General features: G+C 52.3%; 1 protein-coding gene across 2 annotated transcripts in view; it reads right to left on the bottom strand.

The window, feature by feature from the left end:
• The window catches only part of USP7 (ubiquitin specific peptidase 7), a 1528604-nt gene that overhangs the window by 355140 nt on the left and 1155447 nt on the right, over positions 1 to 18017 (bottom strand). For both annotated transcript variants that reach the window (XM_086941365.1, XM_086941366.1), the window contains exons 19-20: positions 6163 to 6255; positions 5993 to 6060 (exon numbers count right to left, since the gene is read on the bottom strand). In XM_086941365.1, the coding sequence (XP_086797491.1) occupies positions 5993 to 6060; positions 6163 to 6255 (161 nt within the window). The remainder of the gene's footprint in view (positions 1 to 5992; positions 6061 to 6162; positions 6256 to 18017) is intronic.

The raw sequence follows: 18017 nt of genomic DNA on the forward strand, positions 1-18017 counted from the left end.
CGCAGTAGTGCTTAGTGAAAGTATGAGTGGTAGACCATGTGGCTGCTCTACAGATGTCTTCTAAGGGAATGTTACCTAAGAACGCCATAGAGGCCCCCAACTTCCTAGTGGAGTGGGCCCTCGGTGGTATAGTGAGAGTGCGCTTTGCTTTAGCGTAGCAGATCTGAATGCACTTTACTATCCATCTAGCTATTCCTGCTTTGGAGATTGCATTTCCCTTGTGTTGTGTGGCAAAAGCAACAAAAAGTTGTTTGGTTTTGCGGAAATCTTTTGTCCTGTCCACATAATACATCAAGGCTCTCTTCACATCAAGGGTGTGGAGCATCCGCTCCGCCAGCGTCTCTGGGTTTTGGAAGAACACCGGCAATTCAATAGTCTGGTTTATGTGAAACTGCGAGACCACTTTGGGTAAGAACTTAGGGTTAGTGCGGAGCACCACCCTGTTGGCATGTACCTGGAAGAAGGGTTCTTGGATGGTGAGCGCCTGCAGTTCGCTAACCCTCCGTAGCGATGTGATTGCTACCAAGAACGCCACCTTCCAGGTCAGAAACTGCAGCTCGCAAGAGTGTAGTGGCTCAAAGGGAGGACCCATCAGCCTTGTAAGAACCACATTGAGGTTCCATTCAGGAGCTGGTGGAGTCCTTGGTGGAATGACTCTTTTGAGTCCTTCCAGAAAAGCCTTGATAGCAGGGACCTTAAAGAGTGACAGGTGTTGCCTATTTTGGAGGTATGCTGCCATAGCCGACAGGTGAATGCGGATGGAAGAGTAAGCTAGATTACACCGATACAGGTGAAAGAGGTAACATATGATGTTTTGAATGGAAGCGTCTAGCGGGTCAATGCTGTGCTCCACGCAGTAGACGACAAACCTCTTCCATTTAGCCGCATAACAAGCTCTAGTAGTGGGCTTTCTCGCCTCCCGAATGATGTCCATGCAATCGGGAGGAAGATTGAGGTAGCCAAACTCTAGGACTTCAGGAGCCAGATCGCCAGGTTGAGCTGTTGCGGATCTGGGTGCTGAATGTCGCCATGGCTCTGCGTCAAAAGGCTGGGAGTGAGATGAAGCCTTTGATGCGGTACCACGGAGAGTTCCAGAAACGTGGTGTACCATGGTTGGCGAGCCCACGTTGGAGCAACCAGGATGAGCGTCATCGAGTGTTGCCTGAGCTTGCGTGCCACCAGCGGTATCAGAGGTGCTGGGGGAAAAGCGTACGCAAATCTGCCTGACCAGTTCATCCACATCGCATTGCCCTGTGATTGGGGGTGTGGGAACCTGGCGGCGAAGCTTTGGCATTTTGCGTTCTCCTTTGTGGCGAACAGGTCTATCTCTGGATGACCCCACCTTTGGAAGTACGGTTGGAGTACTGATGGATGTAACTCCCACTCGTGCATCTGATGGCTGTGTCTGCTGAGCAGATCCGCCATCTGGTTGTCCTTGCCTGGGAGATGTTCTGCCATGAGGAAGATGTTCCTCTGAATGGCCCACTTCCACATGCTCTGAGCCAGATGAGACAGCTGTGGAGAGTGTGTTCCCCCCTGCTTCTGGATGTAGTACATGGCCGTCATGTTGTCCGTCCGGATCAACACGACCTTGTTGCACAGATGTACTTTGAACGCCTTTAAGGCCATGAAGATTGCCATCAATTCCAACACATTGATGTGCATCTTCCTTTGCTGAAATGTCCATAGTCCCTGCACCGTGTAATGGAGTACATGCGCTCCCCATCCCTGGAGAGAGGCGTCCGTTGTCAGGATGATCTGTGGGACAGGCTCTTGGAATGGTCGGCCCTTGCAAAGGTTCAGTGGATTCCACCAATGCAGAGAGTTGTACGCCCGACCGCTCACCAACACTAGGTCTGTCAGTTGCCCATGAGCCTGAGTCCACTGACGTGCCAGGCACTCCTGAAGCGGACGCATATGTAGTCTCGCGTGCGGGACAATGGAGATGCAGGAGGCCATCATGCCTATCAACTGCATGAACACCTTCGCTGGAAGCGAGGTTTGGGGTCTGAATCGTTGGATCAGCGCCTGGATACTGGCGATTCTCACCGAACTCGGCTGCGCAGTGGCTGCCAGAGTGTCGATTGTCGCGCCCAGATACTGTCGCACGTGGGCGGGCTGGAGATGGGACTTTGGGTAGTTCAGAGAGAATCCCAGATCGTGCAGGAGGTGAATGGTGCGTGACACGTGGTCTACGCACTGCTGTTCCGTCTTTGCCTGAATAAGCCAGTCGTCTAGGTATGGAAAGACATGGACGTGCTGGCGACGGAGATGCGCTGCTACAGTCGCTAGGCATTTGGTGAAAACTCGTGGTGCCGTGGTGACCCCGAACGGCAGGACTCTGAACTGGTAATGCTGGTCTAAGATCTTGAATCTGAGATACTTCCTGTGTGATGGATGCAGGGGAATATGGAAATAGGCATCCTTCAGATCCAGCGTTGCTAGGAAGTCCCCCCGTTGAAGCAGGGGAAGCACCTGCTGCAATGTGAGCATATGGAAGTGCTCTGAGTTGATGTACCAGTTCAGGGGCCTGAGGTCCAGGATCGGCCTGAGTGATCCGTCCTTTTTGGGGATTAGAAAATACAGGGAGTAAACCCCTGTTCCCCGTTCTTGCAATGGAACGAGCTCTATCGCCCCTTTTTGCAGCATGATTAGTACTTCTTGCTGCAACAAGGTCAAGTGCTCGTCGGACATAGCACGGCCTCTTGGCGGTATGTCCGGTGGAATGGACGTAAGTTCTAGACAGTACCCGTACTGGATAAGAGACCTCACCCACCTGTCCGTGGTGATGGACCTCCACGCCGGCAGGAACTGCTGTAGTCTCCCCCCGACAGGTGTCGTGTGATCGGGGGGAAGTGACAAGACGTCACTGCTTGTTGGAGGCGGTGGACCTGGAGGCATTGTTTCCACGTCCTCTGCCTTTGATATTATTGCCTCTGTAGCCACCCCTGCCCTTGTTGTTGTTATACGAGGACTGGGTGTTACCCTTGTAGTATTGCGTGGGCTGGGATGCCTGGCCTCTTGAGGTGCCTCTTGAATTGGAGCGGCGAAAGGAACCACCCCGAAACTGCTGACTTTGTAAAGCCCCCATAGACTTGGCAGTTTCGGTATCTTTCTTCATTTTTTCTAGGGAGGCATCCACCTCAGGGCCGAACAGATGGTCAGGATTCACCGTTTGACCCAGTAATGTGGTTTGTATATCGGGCTTGAACCCGGAAATTCGAAGCCAGGCATGGCGTCTAAGTAACACGCTTGTATTGATAGCCCTGGAGGCAGTGTCTGCTACATCTAGGGCACATTTGATGGATGCATTAGTAATGAGTTTACCCTCCTGAATGAGCATCTCCCCCGCCTCCTTGTATTGGTCAGGCAAGTGTTGTAGGATGGCCTCTAAAGTGTCATAATGGGCCCTATCATAACGTGCAAGCAGGGCTTGGGTGTTAGAGATCCTCCAGATGTTTGCTGCCTGTGCAGCAATGCGTTTGCCCGATGCCTCAAAGATTTTTGACTCTTTGTCTGGGGGAGGAGCATCACCAGTAGTCTGCGAATTCGCCCTCTTTCGTGCGTTGGACACCACCAGGGAGTCCAATGGCAAATGTCCCTTAATATACGTGGGATCCGTGGGCGCCGCCTTATACTTCCTGTCGATGCGAGGATTGACCACCCGCGCCCGGGTGGGCTCCTTGAATACCTCCTGTGCATGCTTCAGCACCCCTTTGAGCATAGGTAGCGTCTTGACTTGCTTTTCGGCTACCGAGAAGGTGTCGACTAAGAAGTCCGCATCCACAGGGTCTGAGTGCAGTTCGACGTCATGGTTCGCTGCAGCTCTCTCTATTAATGCATTAAACGCCGCCGAGTCCTCCGTCGGGGACGTCTTCGCGGCGAAAAGTTGAGTGTCCTGGCCTGACTGCAGGTCATCCGTGTCGCCTCCTGCCGTCCAGGGCACCTGCTCCTCTTCCGGATCCGAGTACGCAGGATAGTTGTACTCGTCGTACTCCTCGTCCACATCAGGCACTGGGGAATGGGCCGGCGAGCGTACCATGGCTTGTGGAGACAGAGGTTCCATCAGAGCCGAAGAGTCCGCAGAGTACTTTTTGCTCTTAAGTGGAATCCTAAAAGGTTCCAAAGGCGGCTCCGACGTAATCTTTCGTTTGAGGAGCGACAATTTTCCGGTGTTGGCGTCGATGGTCACCTCTCGACGTTCCTCCACCGCGAGCGGTTGGAGCCGAAGCTTCGACACCACCAAGGCAGCTTTCGGCGTCAACACTTCCTGAGAATGTCCGCCCTGCTTAGGCGCGAAGGCCTTCGGCGCCGACTTGGGAGGAAGGGTAAAACGGATGGGCGTTTGTTCCTTGGCAGGCTTCGGCGTTGGCCTAGGCACGACAGTGTCCTGGCTGGGCACCACAGTGGACTGTTGGATCCGCTTCAAGGATTCTCCCACCTTCTTTGTAAGGGATGCCGAGGGCTGAACCGTCTCGAGCGACTCTTCGTCTCCGAGAGCCCGGTCGCCGGCAGACCTCTTCTTCGGTGCCGACGCCCCCTGGCCTGTCGCACCGTCGGCGTGACGCTTCTTCGAAGCCGTTTTCGGGTCCGCGACCCCTTTCGGTGCCGACGCAGCCGCGTCGGAAGTCTTCACCTTCGGTGCCGACCCAGAGGACTTCGGGTCGGCCATTTTGGCGCGGCTCTTGTGGTCGGCCATCTTGGCGTGGCTCTTCGAGTCGGCCATTTTGGGTTTCGTGGAAGTTGACGCCTCCAGAACCTTCTTTACCAACGCCAGTTTCGGTTTCGGTTTCGCATCCGAGGGTGCGGGACCGGTTGGCTTCACTTTCGTTTTCTTGCTAGAAATGTCCGTGACCGGGCCCGGAGGCGGGGACGTAGGACTTATAGTAAGATCTCGGGTAAGGCCCGAAGGCGATCCCTCGACCTGGGCCGTATGACGGGGGGAAACCCCGGAGTCCGGTTGGGGATGCTCTTCCTCTGAGCTATCTCCCATCGTGGCACAAATCAGTTCGTCGTCCCCTACCTCACCGGAGACTTCGTCGCAGGCCTCCTCGTCCGCGTCGTAGGTCTCTTCCTCGGACGCGGGGCCAGAGTCCGACTCTTGCACGTCGTCCTCCTCCTCGATCGATTCCTGAAAGATGTCATCAGGTGGGGGTGCCGAAGCCGACAACTGTGCCTGGAGTCGATTAGCACGGCGAATCTTCAAAGTTTTCTTACTCCTAAACTTTGAACACGCCATGCAGGTGTCTTCACGGTGATCCGGTGACAAGCATGTGTTGCACACGGGGTGCACGTCGAGGTGCGAATATTTCGAGTGACATAGCGGACACTTCTTGAATGGAGTCCGCTCCATAGCAAATGCGGTAGTGTAGGCCCGTCCGCGTCGAAGCACGTGGAAGGGCAGTAGGAGATTGGAGCTGAGAGTCAGTAAGAGAACCCGAACGCAACTATACCGACGCCCAGCCTAAAGACCTTTTGGTCTCAAGTAAAATCGAACAACTATCGGTTCCGAAGGAGGGAACCGAAAACACATCCGAACCCTATGGCGGAAAAAAACAATCTGGGGATGGAGGCGATGCCCATGCGCACTGTAGTCCAGGGGAGGAGCCACCTATCTCGTGATACTTCGAAGACTCTTCCAGGACAACAATGTGCAATCATCCGGACCCAACACTAGGTGGCGGACTATGCACAGATATGAATTCAGCAGCCCACATGCCTCGAACTCCTATGTATCCAGCCAGATGCCTGAGTAATTCAATGATCAAACAGCATATAAAGCTATTAAAGATCCAATGCTGGAGAACATATTATTGAACTCTATTCAACATACCCTGGAACTCTACAGGGTGAAATAACTTACATCTCACAAAACCAGACACTTCTAAAGCTATCACAATTCATTCATTAATGGCTAGAGGGATACATTTCAACACAATGCACAAATAGCACACATAATTAAATGCTTATACTTAAAAAAAAGAATCCAAACCTCATAGAGGATAAGATTTGTTCCTTGTGGAAATCCTGCTCTCTCACACATAACCAACAGCAGATCACCTGGCAGGGCAGGGAAGAGAAAATAATGCATTTAAAAAAAAAACTTTTCTCAACCGCAAGTTATTATTCAAAATCAAATATCGTTTATGTATTGATGCTTACGTATTTTACAGGATATTGGAGTGTAGATATGTCCACAGTAATTTAAACTCCGGGTTTTTGGATCATACATCTTCAAAAACAACATCACATCATCTAGAAAACAGAAGACATACTTGGAAATAAAAGTGCCTGACAAGAACAATTTACAAAAAAACATTAAAGCACAGATTCGATTCATTCTTTATTTACAGTTATCCTAAGCACAGAGAAATTTGAAAATAAAAGAGCAAATGCTAAGACGTGTTGTTTCAAGTGTTTAACAAATTGCTGGCCTTACCAACCCTAATGCACAAGTTACTTAACTTAGGTAACGATATATCTGTAAGAAACAGTAGTTGATGTTAGATTCCTTACCTTAGAATATCCCCAGGCGCCAGGCTCGATCCGGAAAGTTTTTGTCAGCAGTACCCTTGCTTGTCGGAAGGCGGCGTCTGCGGCTCCGCGTCAGTCTGCGCCGTGATCGCCAAGAATACATCGGAGTACTTAGACGCCGCCCTCACGCGCTGACGTCAGTTCTGTACATAGCTTGCCGTGCCAGAAACGCAGAGCCATGATAGAAACGACACTGGTGCCATGAAGCTAGGGCCCTCAAAGGGAGATATCTTAAACCTAGATATCGGTTCGCAGAACAGGGAGGATAGGTGGGGAGGAAAGGAATCTAACACTAACTACTGTTTCCTACAGATATATTGTTACCGAAGGTAAGTAACTTGTGCATCTGAAATAAACAGGTTAGTGTTAAGATTCCTTACCTTAGAATAGATATCCCAGCAATACAAACCCCGGTGGTGGGTCTGCGAAACAAGATCACACCAGAAAGACCTGGGGAACGGAGCAGCCGAAAAAGCAATCTCTCCGGACTAAGCTGTCCAGGCAGTAGTGCCTAAGGTGCAGCAAGGCCCACGAAGCTGCCCGAGATGTCCTGCAAGGGGACTCCCCGACCCAGGGCAGTAGAAGCTGCCGTGGCCTGAGTGGAATGGGCACGCAGCCCCACAGGAGGCTCCTTTTTCACCAAGGAATAACATACCTTGATGCACAACACAAACCACTGAGCTATGGTCCGCTTGTGCACCGCCCATCCCTGCTTAGCGCCAACGTAACCAACAAAGAGGTGGCCGTCCACCCGGAACTGGCGTGCGTGGTCTAGATAGAAGGAGCGCTCGTTTTGGGTCCAGACGGTGGAGCCTCTTTCCCTCTTTTAAGGGATACGGAGGCGGAAAGAAGGTGGGCAAGGTGATGGACTGCCCGATATGAAAGGCTGTGACTACCTTGGGCAGGAAAGAAGGACGAGTTCTCAGAACTATTTTGTCGGGATGGACTGAGAGGAAAGGAGCCTTAGAAGATAGAGCCTGATACTCACCCACTCTCCTGGCAGAGGTACTGGCAACGAGGAATGGAGTTTTAAGAGTCATAAGACGAAGAGGACAGTTATGAAGTGGCTCAAAGGGAGTGCACATCAGATAAGTCAGTACAAGGTTCAAGTCCCACTGAGGCATCATGAAAGGAACAGGAGGAAACATGTGTGTGATGCCTTTCAAGAATCTATTTACAACAGGGTACTTGAAAAGAGAACGATGATCAGTGTGAGAAGGTGGCCTGATATGCAGTGCTCACTATTCTAGTGAACACTATGTATCAGTCCAGCAACCCTTATTGATGATTGGTTGTAAGTCAACCTTATAGACCAGCTATCCTAGTAGCGTGGATACGAGCAGTCGAAGGCTAAAGACTCGAGAGGGCGTGTTAAGCCAGCTGTTTACCACACATATACCCCTTGAATACCAAGTGAAAGGACACCACACAAGTGTTATGAAAATAAACAGTTATTTATTTAAAGATCACAACAGCCCTGTACTCTTTATGAGGACAGGGTACTAAGCACAAACCAAAACTCTTACAAAAATACTTAAGTTAGCACAGTATATACAAATGCCCGAGGGGCACGGAAAACCATATACTCTGAAAGTGGAATGCGAAATTCCTAGCAGGTAAGTACAGTACTAATAGCTTTTGGAATCGCTAGGACTTGACTAGGGAATCGTTAGATTACTTCTAGGAGGCCTAGGGGACTCGGGTGCAGTGTGTGCACTCTCACGCGAGATGCGGGACAAAAGTCTATGGTAGCTAGGAATTAGAAAGTTAGTGTTCTCGGGCGAACCCGACCTGGTAGGGAGAAAACGAAAGTAGATTCTGACCCTTGGATAGTGAGGCTATGCTGGGGCACCGAAATGCCGAAGTTACCTAGCCCAGGGGCTGCAGCTGCATAGGTCTGAAAAGACGTCGGGAATCCTCGTAGACGGACCAGGAGCCGGAAGAAAAGATGCTGGCCGGTGACCAGTGAAGAAAGTTCAGTTGGATCCAAGCCTGGATCTCGAAGATAGATGACACCTGAAAGCAGAGGGGACCAAGTTCGAGACTACTAGCCAGTAGTCAGTGGGCACCAGGAGGGCACCGGATGGTAGCCACCTCGACAAGGTGAGTGGGTGACGCTGTAGCTCGGAGATCTCGCGGACCAGGAGGCGTTGTCGGCGACCAGGATGGAGGATCGAGCTGTCCCACGAAGTTGGAAGCTGTCGGCGTCGCTGGACCCAGGATTGGGCAACAAAGCCTTGGCAAATTCAAGCCCACGCGGTGGACCTAAAATGGCGTCTGGAGTGGACCAGGAGGGTCCGGGGTGCCTCTCTTCAAGAAGGAAGCAAGGGCCAGTCTGGAGCAACCAGACCAGCAGCAGTGATGTCGTTGGGCGTCGTTCAGAAGGCCACAAGCCAGCCGGCTAGTAGCCAAACAACGCGGTGCACAGCAAACAGCAGAAGGGCCCCACGCAGATCGTGGAGATGCAGGGAGGCTGATCTTGGGTGCTGGAGCTGCGCAGGGTCGGGGCTTCTCGGACCCCAAAGCACTCACCAGTGGAGGACACGGTGGGCTTGCAGTAAAGATGTCGTGCAGTCTTGGCGATCGTCGGTCCCTTGAGGTCTCGTCGCACTCACGGTTCTCAGCTTGGCTGTAGAGGTGAGTAGAGGTCAGAGGTGCCAGGGAAGCCGGGTCTCGTCGAGCTGGGTCGTCGGATTCGTGATGAAGGACTTGCAGCAGACCGCAGTGTTCTTTAGGATGGTGCCCGCTTGATGCAGGGTGACTACTCCTTAGCCACAAGGGAGAATCTTGAAGAAGAAATCGTGAAGTCCTTTCGAAGAAAGTGGTATCTTGATTCCAAAGATGATCTAATTTGAACAGGGGGCCCGCTCCTATCTTTATACTAAAAAAGGGGGCTGACCCGGTGACTAGGTCCTGCCTATGGGTGGGACTAGGAGGGGGGTGGTTACACCCCTCTCCCCTGCCGGACTTCCCCAGGCCAGGGGCTGGTGTGCCCCTGGAACTGGTTCTGACTGGCCTATGCGTAGTGAGCACCGGGGTGCCACTCAGCAGTCACCTTCCTGAAAAGCCCTGCCTACCCAGGATACACAAAACCATGTCTGGGACGGTGCTAGCACCGCCCCTGACAGGAAACCCTTTGTCCAGGCTCCCCTCACTGGGAGGACTCCCAGCTGCAGGGGGTCAGACTTGTGTCTGTGGTGGCAGCATCCATTTTGTGGAGCTGAGGCTTCAGTTAACTTTAACCGGGGTTCACAGTTACATACATGTCGTGTCCCTCTAGAAGGGTGGAATGCTAACCCCGTCGCCAGAATTGGCGAGGGGTTAGTATTCCAATTCGTATGACACCTTACTCGACATGTTTTGATAAAGCAATACCAAAGTTAGCATTTAACCGCGAGGATTATAATGCACTTAAGAGTATATGGTATGCGTTATCATGGAACAGCTATTAGGACTTGATTCCGCAAGCTGCAGACAGGCTCAGCTCATGCCAGAGCACCATCTCACACGATTCCAAGCACTCTGCCTTCAGGATTGTCAAGGCCTGCCATAGGAGTGACTGATAGGAATCTGTGTGTCCATTTTAGGGTTAGGTATAGGTATACTACACCTACAGCAAAGGGTGATTACACGACTTTGCCCCAGCTGTCATGCAGCCAGTTGTGTCAAATTTAAGAGGCCAGCCAGGGGTGGCATAATACATGCTGCAGCCCCTGGCAGCCCTGGGTACACCCATGCCCTGAGTTACAGGGTCTGATAGGGTGGCCCAGTACCAATTGGAAATGTACCTAGGGTACATGGAATCCATTTTAAAGAGAGAGCAGTAGGCCTGGGGTCCTGATTGGCAGGGTCCCAGGTCGACTATGTCCAAAACCAGCTAAAACACAGGGCAAAAAGTTGGGGGCAACCATAGTCAGGATGTACCTTCCTACAATCAGGAAGTCTTAAAAAGTCTGAAATGGCCGAGAGGTAGCCTTCGATAGTGCCCAGAGCAGAGCCCTGCTGGGCAAGAGAAAGAAGGAAGAGGAGAACCTCTGAAAGGGGGGCAGATAGTGGATCCACAGCCTTTGCTGTGCACCATGCCACAAGTTTGTTCCACCTGCAGGCGTATATCAATTTTGTGGAGGGACCCCTGGCTGCCAGAATCACATCACAGACTTCAGGAGGCAAGTCAAATGGCCTCAAATGTCACAGCTCAAACTCCACTCATGTAGGTGGAGACTGGACAGGCTCGGGTGGTGAACCGTCCCCTGCTGCTGCGACAGAAGGTCCTCCTGAAGGGACCGACGAATCAGGGGGATCGACTGACATGCTGGGTAGCTCGGGATACCAGTATCTTCGTGCCTAGTCCGGAGCCACAAGGATGACTTGGGCCTGGTCTCGCCTGATCTTCAGCACTCTGGGCAGAAGTGGTATAGGCAGAAAGGCATACAACAGACCGCAGCTCCACTCGCGAGGAAATGCGTCCCGAGCTAGTGCCGCCATGGCAATTCCAACGCGCAGAACTGATGACATTGTGCGTTCTCTTCGTTGGCGAATAGATCTAACCAAGGCTCTCCCTACTGCCGAAAGAGACCTTGCGCCACGTCTGAGTTCAGACGCCATTCGTGATCCATCATGCACCGGCGGCTGACCTCGTACGCCCTGGCATTGGCACCCCGCATTGTTTGTTGCAGTACCACATGGTGGTGTTGTCAGTGAACACCTGTACTACTTCCCCGGACAGAGTGAAGGTATGCCTTCAGTGCAAGACTGATCGCCCGGAGCTCCAGAAGGTTGATATGGAGCCGGGATCCGCCGGAGAACAGAGGCCTCTGATCTCCGCCTCTCCCAAGTGCCCCCCCCCCCCCCCATCCCAGGAGGGACACATCCGTCACTAATACGTGCTCCGGTTGGGGTAGGGATCTGCCACTGACCCAATCGCAGTTCATGAGCCACCACTCTTACTGACTCGTAGTGCCCTACGAGATCCGGACATGGTCGGACAGGTTGCCCTGATGCTGTGCCCACTGAAACTTCAGGTCCCACTGCAGAGCCCGCATCCGCCATCTGGCGTGATGCACCAGAAGGATGCAGTAGGCCATCAGCCCCAGGGTCAACCTGACCGAAACTCAGGATAAAGGCTGAAAGATCAGAATCAGAGCCTGAATATCCCGAACCCGCTGTTCGGGGGGATAAACCCGAAACTGCGCTGAGTCCAGAACCGCTCCGATGAAAAGTAGCTTCTGAGAGGTACACAGGTGCGACTTAAGCAGGTTGATGGAGAACCTCAGCGAGAGCAGGAGTTCGGTCATAGTCTAGAGGTGGCTGACGACTGTCTGAAGCGAGCCCGCCTTCAACACCAGTCGTGGAGATAGGGGTAGACTGACACCCCCAATCTGAGCAGATGAGCTGCAACCACCGGCATCACTTTCGTGAACACCCGAGGGGCGCTGGTAAGACCGAAGGGGAGAACAGTAAACTGAAAGTGCTCATGGCCTACCGTGAACCGCAGGTATCACCGGTGGGCCGGCAGGAGGGGGATGTGAAACGAATATGCTACTTACCAGTATGAATCTGTTCTTGGCATGTAGGGCTGCTGACATTCATATCTGTGCATAGATCGCCGCCTAGTGTTGGGTCCGGATGATCGCACATTGTTGTCCTGGAAGAGTCTTCGAAGTATCACGAGATAGGTGGCTCCTCCCCTGGACTACAGTGCGCATGGGCATCGACTCCATCCTCAGATTGTTTTTAGCCATTGTGGCCAAGATGGAGTGAAACTAAGTGAATGATGACCATGCTAGAAGTATATGTGAATCCTGCAGCTGCTACGGGCGCCGGGGAGGAGGGTGGGCAATATGAATGTCACCAGCCCTACATGCCAAGAACAGATGCATACTGGTAAGTAGCATATTCGGTTCGAGGCATGTGGGCTGCTGAATTCATATCTGTGCATAGAATACATAGTAGTCCCTCCATTAACGGCGGCCGCCTGTGCCAGCTGCAGCAGTTTGGAAAAGTGTTTTTAGAACAGCCTGCCCTACAGCTGCCTGCTGTTTGGAGTGCACATCAACACAGTAATGTTTTGTAAATGTGTGTGTGGTAGACCATGTGGCTGCTCTACATATGTCTTCCAAATGAATATTTCCAAGGAAAGCCATGGAGGCCCACATTTTTCGGGTGGAGTGGGCCCGTGGTGGAATGGTGAAAGTGCGTTTGGCTTTCTGATAGCAGATCTGATACATTTAACGATCCACCTGGCTATACCAGCCTTGGAAATGGGGTTACCTTTGTGTTGTGGAGCAAAGGCAACAAATAGTTGTTTAGTCTTCCTAAAATATTTGGTCCTATCAATGTAGTACATTAGGGCCCTTTTGATGTCAAGTGTGTGGAGCATTCTCTCCGCAAATTACTTTGGATTTTGGAAGAACGAACAAGTTACTTACCTTCGGTAATGATATATCTGTAAGAAACAGTAGTTAGTATTAGATTACTTACCTTAGAATATCCCCAGGCGTCAGACTGGATCCGGAAATTTTTGCGTAGCAATACCTCTGCGCGTCGTCAGGCGTCGTCTCTGGCTCCGCGTCTGTCGTCGGCGTCTGCGCCGGAATGACGTCGGAGTACTTAGACGCCACCCATGCGCGCTGACGTCAGTACTTAGCCACAGCTTTTCCACGCCAGATACGCAGAGCCATGCTAGAACCAACACTGGTGCCAAGAAACTAGGGCCCTGAAAGGGGAATACCCTTAACCCTAGGTATCAGTTCGCAGAACGGGGAGGATGGGTGGGGCGGTAAAGAATCTAATACTAACTACTGTTTCTTACATATATATCATTACCGAAGGTAAGTAACTTGTTCATCTGAAAGAAACACGTTAGTATTTGATTCCTTACCTTAGAATAGATACCCCAGCAATACCAACCCCAGTGGTGGATCGGCGAACCAATACTCACACCAGGAAGTCCTGGCGGACGGAACGGCCAAAGAAGCCATCCCTCCGGACCTGACTGTCCAGGCAGTAGTACCTCGCAAAGGTGTATAGCGAGGCCCACGTAGCCGCCTGGCAAATGTCCTGCAAGGGGACTCCCCGACCCAGGGCAGTAGTAGCCGCCGTGGCCAGAGTGGAATGGGCCCTCAGCCCAACTGGAGGCTCCTTTCTAGCCAAGGAGTAGCACGCCTTGATGCATAAGACGACCCACCGAGAGATGGTCCATTTATGCACCGCCCCGTGCCTTCTTCGCACCCACGTAGCCAACAAAAAGTTGGTCGTCCACCCGGAACTGGCGTGTGCGATTCACATAGAATGAAAGCGCACGTTTTGAGTCCAGACGATGGAGCCGCTCTTCATCCTTTGAGGGATGCGGAGGCGGTAAGAAGGAGGGCAAGGTGATGGACTGCCCGATGTGGAAAGCAGAGACTTGGGCAGGAAAGATGGTTTGGTAGGCAACACCACCTTGTCCGGATGCACAGACAGGAAAGGAGGTTTGCAAGATAGAGCCCGGAGCTCACTCACCCTTCTGGCAGAGGTGATGGCAACCAGGAAGGCTGTCTTCAAGGTGAAAAGACGGAGAGGACAAGAGTGAAGTGGCTCAAAGGGAGCGCACATCAGGAAAGTAAGAACTAGGTTCAAGTCCCACTGAGGCATCACAAAAGGGACAGGAGGAAACGTGTGCGTGATGCCCTTCAGAAAACGAGTTACTATAGGGGACTTGAACAAAGAAGGTTGATCAGGTAGCCTTAGGAAGGCCGAAAGGGCGGAAAGGTAAACCTTAAAAGTGCCCAGAGCAGAGCCCTGCTGGGCAAGAGAAAGAAGGAAGAGAAGAACTTCAGAAAGCGGGGCAGAAAGGGGATCCACAGCATTTACTGTGCACCATGCCACAAATTTGTTCCACCGGCAGGCGTATACAGTCTTAGTGGAGGGACGCCTGGCTGCCAGAACAACATTACAAACTTCAGGAGGCAAGTCAAATGGCCTCAACTGCCGCCGCTCAATCTCCACGCATGGAGGTGGAGACTGGACAAGTTCGGGTGGAGGACCGTCCCCTGCTGCTGCGACAGAAGGTCCTCCTGAAGAGGCAGACGGATCGGGGGACCGACTGACATGTTGAGTAGCTCGGGATACCAGAACCTTCGAGCCCAGTCCGGAGCCACAAGGATGACCTGGGCCCGGTCGTGCCTTATCTTCTTCAGCACTCTCGGCAGAAGTAGTATAGGCGGAAAGGCGTATAACAGACCGCAACTCCACTCGCGAAGAAATGCGTCGCCGAGCAAGTGCCGCCTTGGATATTCCAACGCGCAGAACTGATGACATTGCGCGTTCTCTTCTGTGGCGAATCGATCTAACCAAGGCTCTCCCCACTGCAGAAAGATGCCTTGCGCCGCGTCCGAGTTGATACGCTATTCGTGATCCATCGAGCACCGTCGGCTGAGTTCGTCCGCCCTGGCGTTCAGAGATCCCGCCAGGTGGTGAACCACCAGGGTCACGCCCTGATGTTCCAGCCACTGCTAGAGCCTCTTGACAGAGGGTCCAGGACCCCACACCGCCCTGTTTGTTGCAGTACCACATGGCGGTAGTGTTGTCCGTGAACACCTGCACCACACTCCCCCGGACAGAGGGTGTGAGAAGTTGGCCTGATATTCAGTGTTCACTATTCTAGTGATCACTATGTATCAGTCCAAGCAACCCTTGTGGTGATTGGTTGTAAGTCAACCGATAGACCAGCTATCCTAGTAGCATGGACAAGAGCAGTCTTCGGGCTAAACTCTAGAGGGCGTGTTAAGCCAGCTGTTATACCATCACATATAACCCTTGAACACCAAGTGAAAGGACACCACACAAGTGTTATGAAAATAAACAGTGTATTTATTTAGATCACAACAGCCCTGTACTCTTTATGAGGACAGGGTACTAAGCACACAAAAAAAACTCTTACGAAAATACTTTAAGTTGCACAATTTACACAAATGCCCGAGGGGCACGGAAAACCATATACTATGGAAGTGGAATGCGAAATTACTAGCAGGTAAGTACTGGACTAATAGGCTTTGGAATCGCTAGGACTACGTTACTGAACCTTCAGATTACTAGTAGGAGGCCTAGGGGACTCGGGTGCAGAGTGTGCACTCTCACGCAGGATGCGGGACAAAGTCTATGGAGGCTAGTAAAAGCAAAGTTAGTGTTCTCGGGCGAACCCGATAAGGTAGGTTGAAAACGACAGTGGATCTGGACCCTTGGATAGTTAGGCTATGCTGGGGCACCAAAATGCCAAAGTTACCTAGCCCAGGGGCTGCGGCTGCATAGGTCTGAAAAGACGTCGGAAACCTTCGTTGACGAACCAGGAGCCTGAAAGAAGGAGTTGCTGGCAGGCGACCAGTGAAGATTGTTCGATGGATCCAAGCCTGGATCGAAGATGGAAGACACCTGTAAGCAGAGGGGACCAAGCCCTGAATCACTAGCCAGTGATCAGATGGGCACCAGGATGGCACCGGATGGAGTCACCTCGACCAGGTGAGTGGGCGACGCTGGGCTCTGCAGTCTCACGGACCAGGAGGCGTTGTCGGCGACCAGGATTGGGGCAACAAGTCTTGGCAAATTCAAGCCCACGCGGAGGACCTAAAATGGCGTCTGGAATGGACCAGGAGGGTCCGGGGTGCTCCTCTTTTGGAAGGGAGCAAGGGCCAGTCTGGAGGAACCAGACTAGCAGTGGTGATGTCGTCGGTCGTCGTCGGGAAGGCCACAAGCCAGCGGGCTAGTAGCCAGACAACGCGGTGAGCAGCCAAAAAGCAGACGGGCCCCACGCAGATCTCGTGGATGCTGGGGGGCTGGTCTTCGGTGCTGTAGCTGCTCAGGGTCGGGGCTTCTCGGACCCCAAAGCACTCACCAGAGGTTCCCTCGGCGGTCGTGCTGGAAAGAAGTCGTGCAGTTCTGATGATGGCCGGTCCCTCGAGGTCTCGTTGAACCTACGGTTCTCAGCTTAGCTGTAGAGGTAGGTAGAGGTCAGAGGTGCCAGGGAAGCCAGGTCTTGTCGTGCTGGTCGGTCGGATTCCGGAGGAAGGACGTGCAGCAAACCGCAGTGTTCTTAGATGGTGCCTGCGGATGCAGGGTGACTACTCCTTAGTTACAAGGGAGAAATCTTGAGAAGAGTTGAGAGTTCCTTTCGTGGAAAGTAGTTTCTTGATTCAAAGATGATCTAATTTGGAAGGGTCCCCGCTCCTGCCTTTATCCTAAAGAAAGGGGTGGGTACGCGACTAGGTCCTGCCCTAGGGGTGGGACCAGGAAGGGGGGTGGTTACACCCCTCTCCCATGCCGGACTTTCCCCAGGCCAGGGGCTGGTGTGCCCCTGGAACTGGTTCTAGCCGGCAGATGCGTAGTGAGCACCGGGGTGCCACTTGCAGTCACCTTCCTGTAAAGACCTGCCTACCCAGGATACACAAAACCCTGTCTGGGATGGTGCTAGCACCGCCCCTGACAGGAAACCCTTTGTTCAAGCTCCCCTCACTGGAAGGACTCCCAGCTGCAGGGCGTCAGACTTGTGTCTGTGGTGGCAGCATCCATTTTGTGATGCTGAGGGTTGAGTTAACTTTAACCGGGGTTCACAGTTACATACATGTCGTGTCCCTCTAGAAGGGTGGAATGCTAACCCCGTCGCCAGAATTGGCGAGGGGTTAGTATTCCAATTCGTATGACACCTTACTCGACATGTTTTGATAAAGCGATACCAAAGATAGCATATAACCGCGAGGATTATAATGCACTTAAGAGTAAATGGTACGCGTTATCATGGAACAGCTATTGGGACTTGGTTCCGCAAGCTGCAAACGGGCTCAGCTCATGCCAGAGCACCATCTCACACGATTCCGAGCACTCTGCCTTCAGGATTGTCAAGGCCTGCCATAGGAGTGACTGATAGGAATCTGTGTGTCCATTTTAGGGTTAGATATAGGTATACTATATCTAAAGCAAAGGGTGATTACACCACCTTGCCCCAGCTGTCGTGCAGCCAGTTGTGTCAGATTTAGATGGCCAGCCAGGGGTGGCAAAATACATGCTGCAGCCCCTGGTAGGCCCTGGGTACACCTATGCCCCGAGTTACAGGGTCTGATAAGGTGGCCCAGTTCCAATTGGATATGTACCTAAGGTACATGGAATCCATTTTACAGAGAGAGCAGTAGGCCTGGGGTCCTAATTGGCAGGGTCCTAGGCCAAGTAAGTCGGAAAACCAGCAAAACACCAGGTAAAAAGTTGGGGGCAACCATAGTCAGGTATCCACCTTCCTACAGGGAGCACTTGCTGCAGGGTCAGCATATGAAAGTGCTCCGATAGAATGTACTGGTTGAGGGGCCGGAGGTCCAGTATGGGTCTGAGGGACCCGTCCTTTTTTGGTATCAAGAAGTACAGTGAGTAAACTCCTGTGCCTCTTTCTTTCACAGGCACGAGCTCTATTGCCCCTTTTTGCAGCATGACGAGGACCTCCTGCTGCAATAAGTGCAAATGCT

This window comes from Lissotriton vulgaris, chromosome 10 (assembly GCF_964263255.1).
Source record: "Lissotriton vulgaris chromosome 10, aLisVul1.2, whole genome shotgun sequence".
Lineage (NCBI taxonomy): Eukaryota > Metazoa > Chordata > Amphibia > Caudata > Salamandridae > Lissotriton > Lissotriton vulgaris.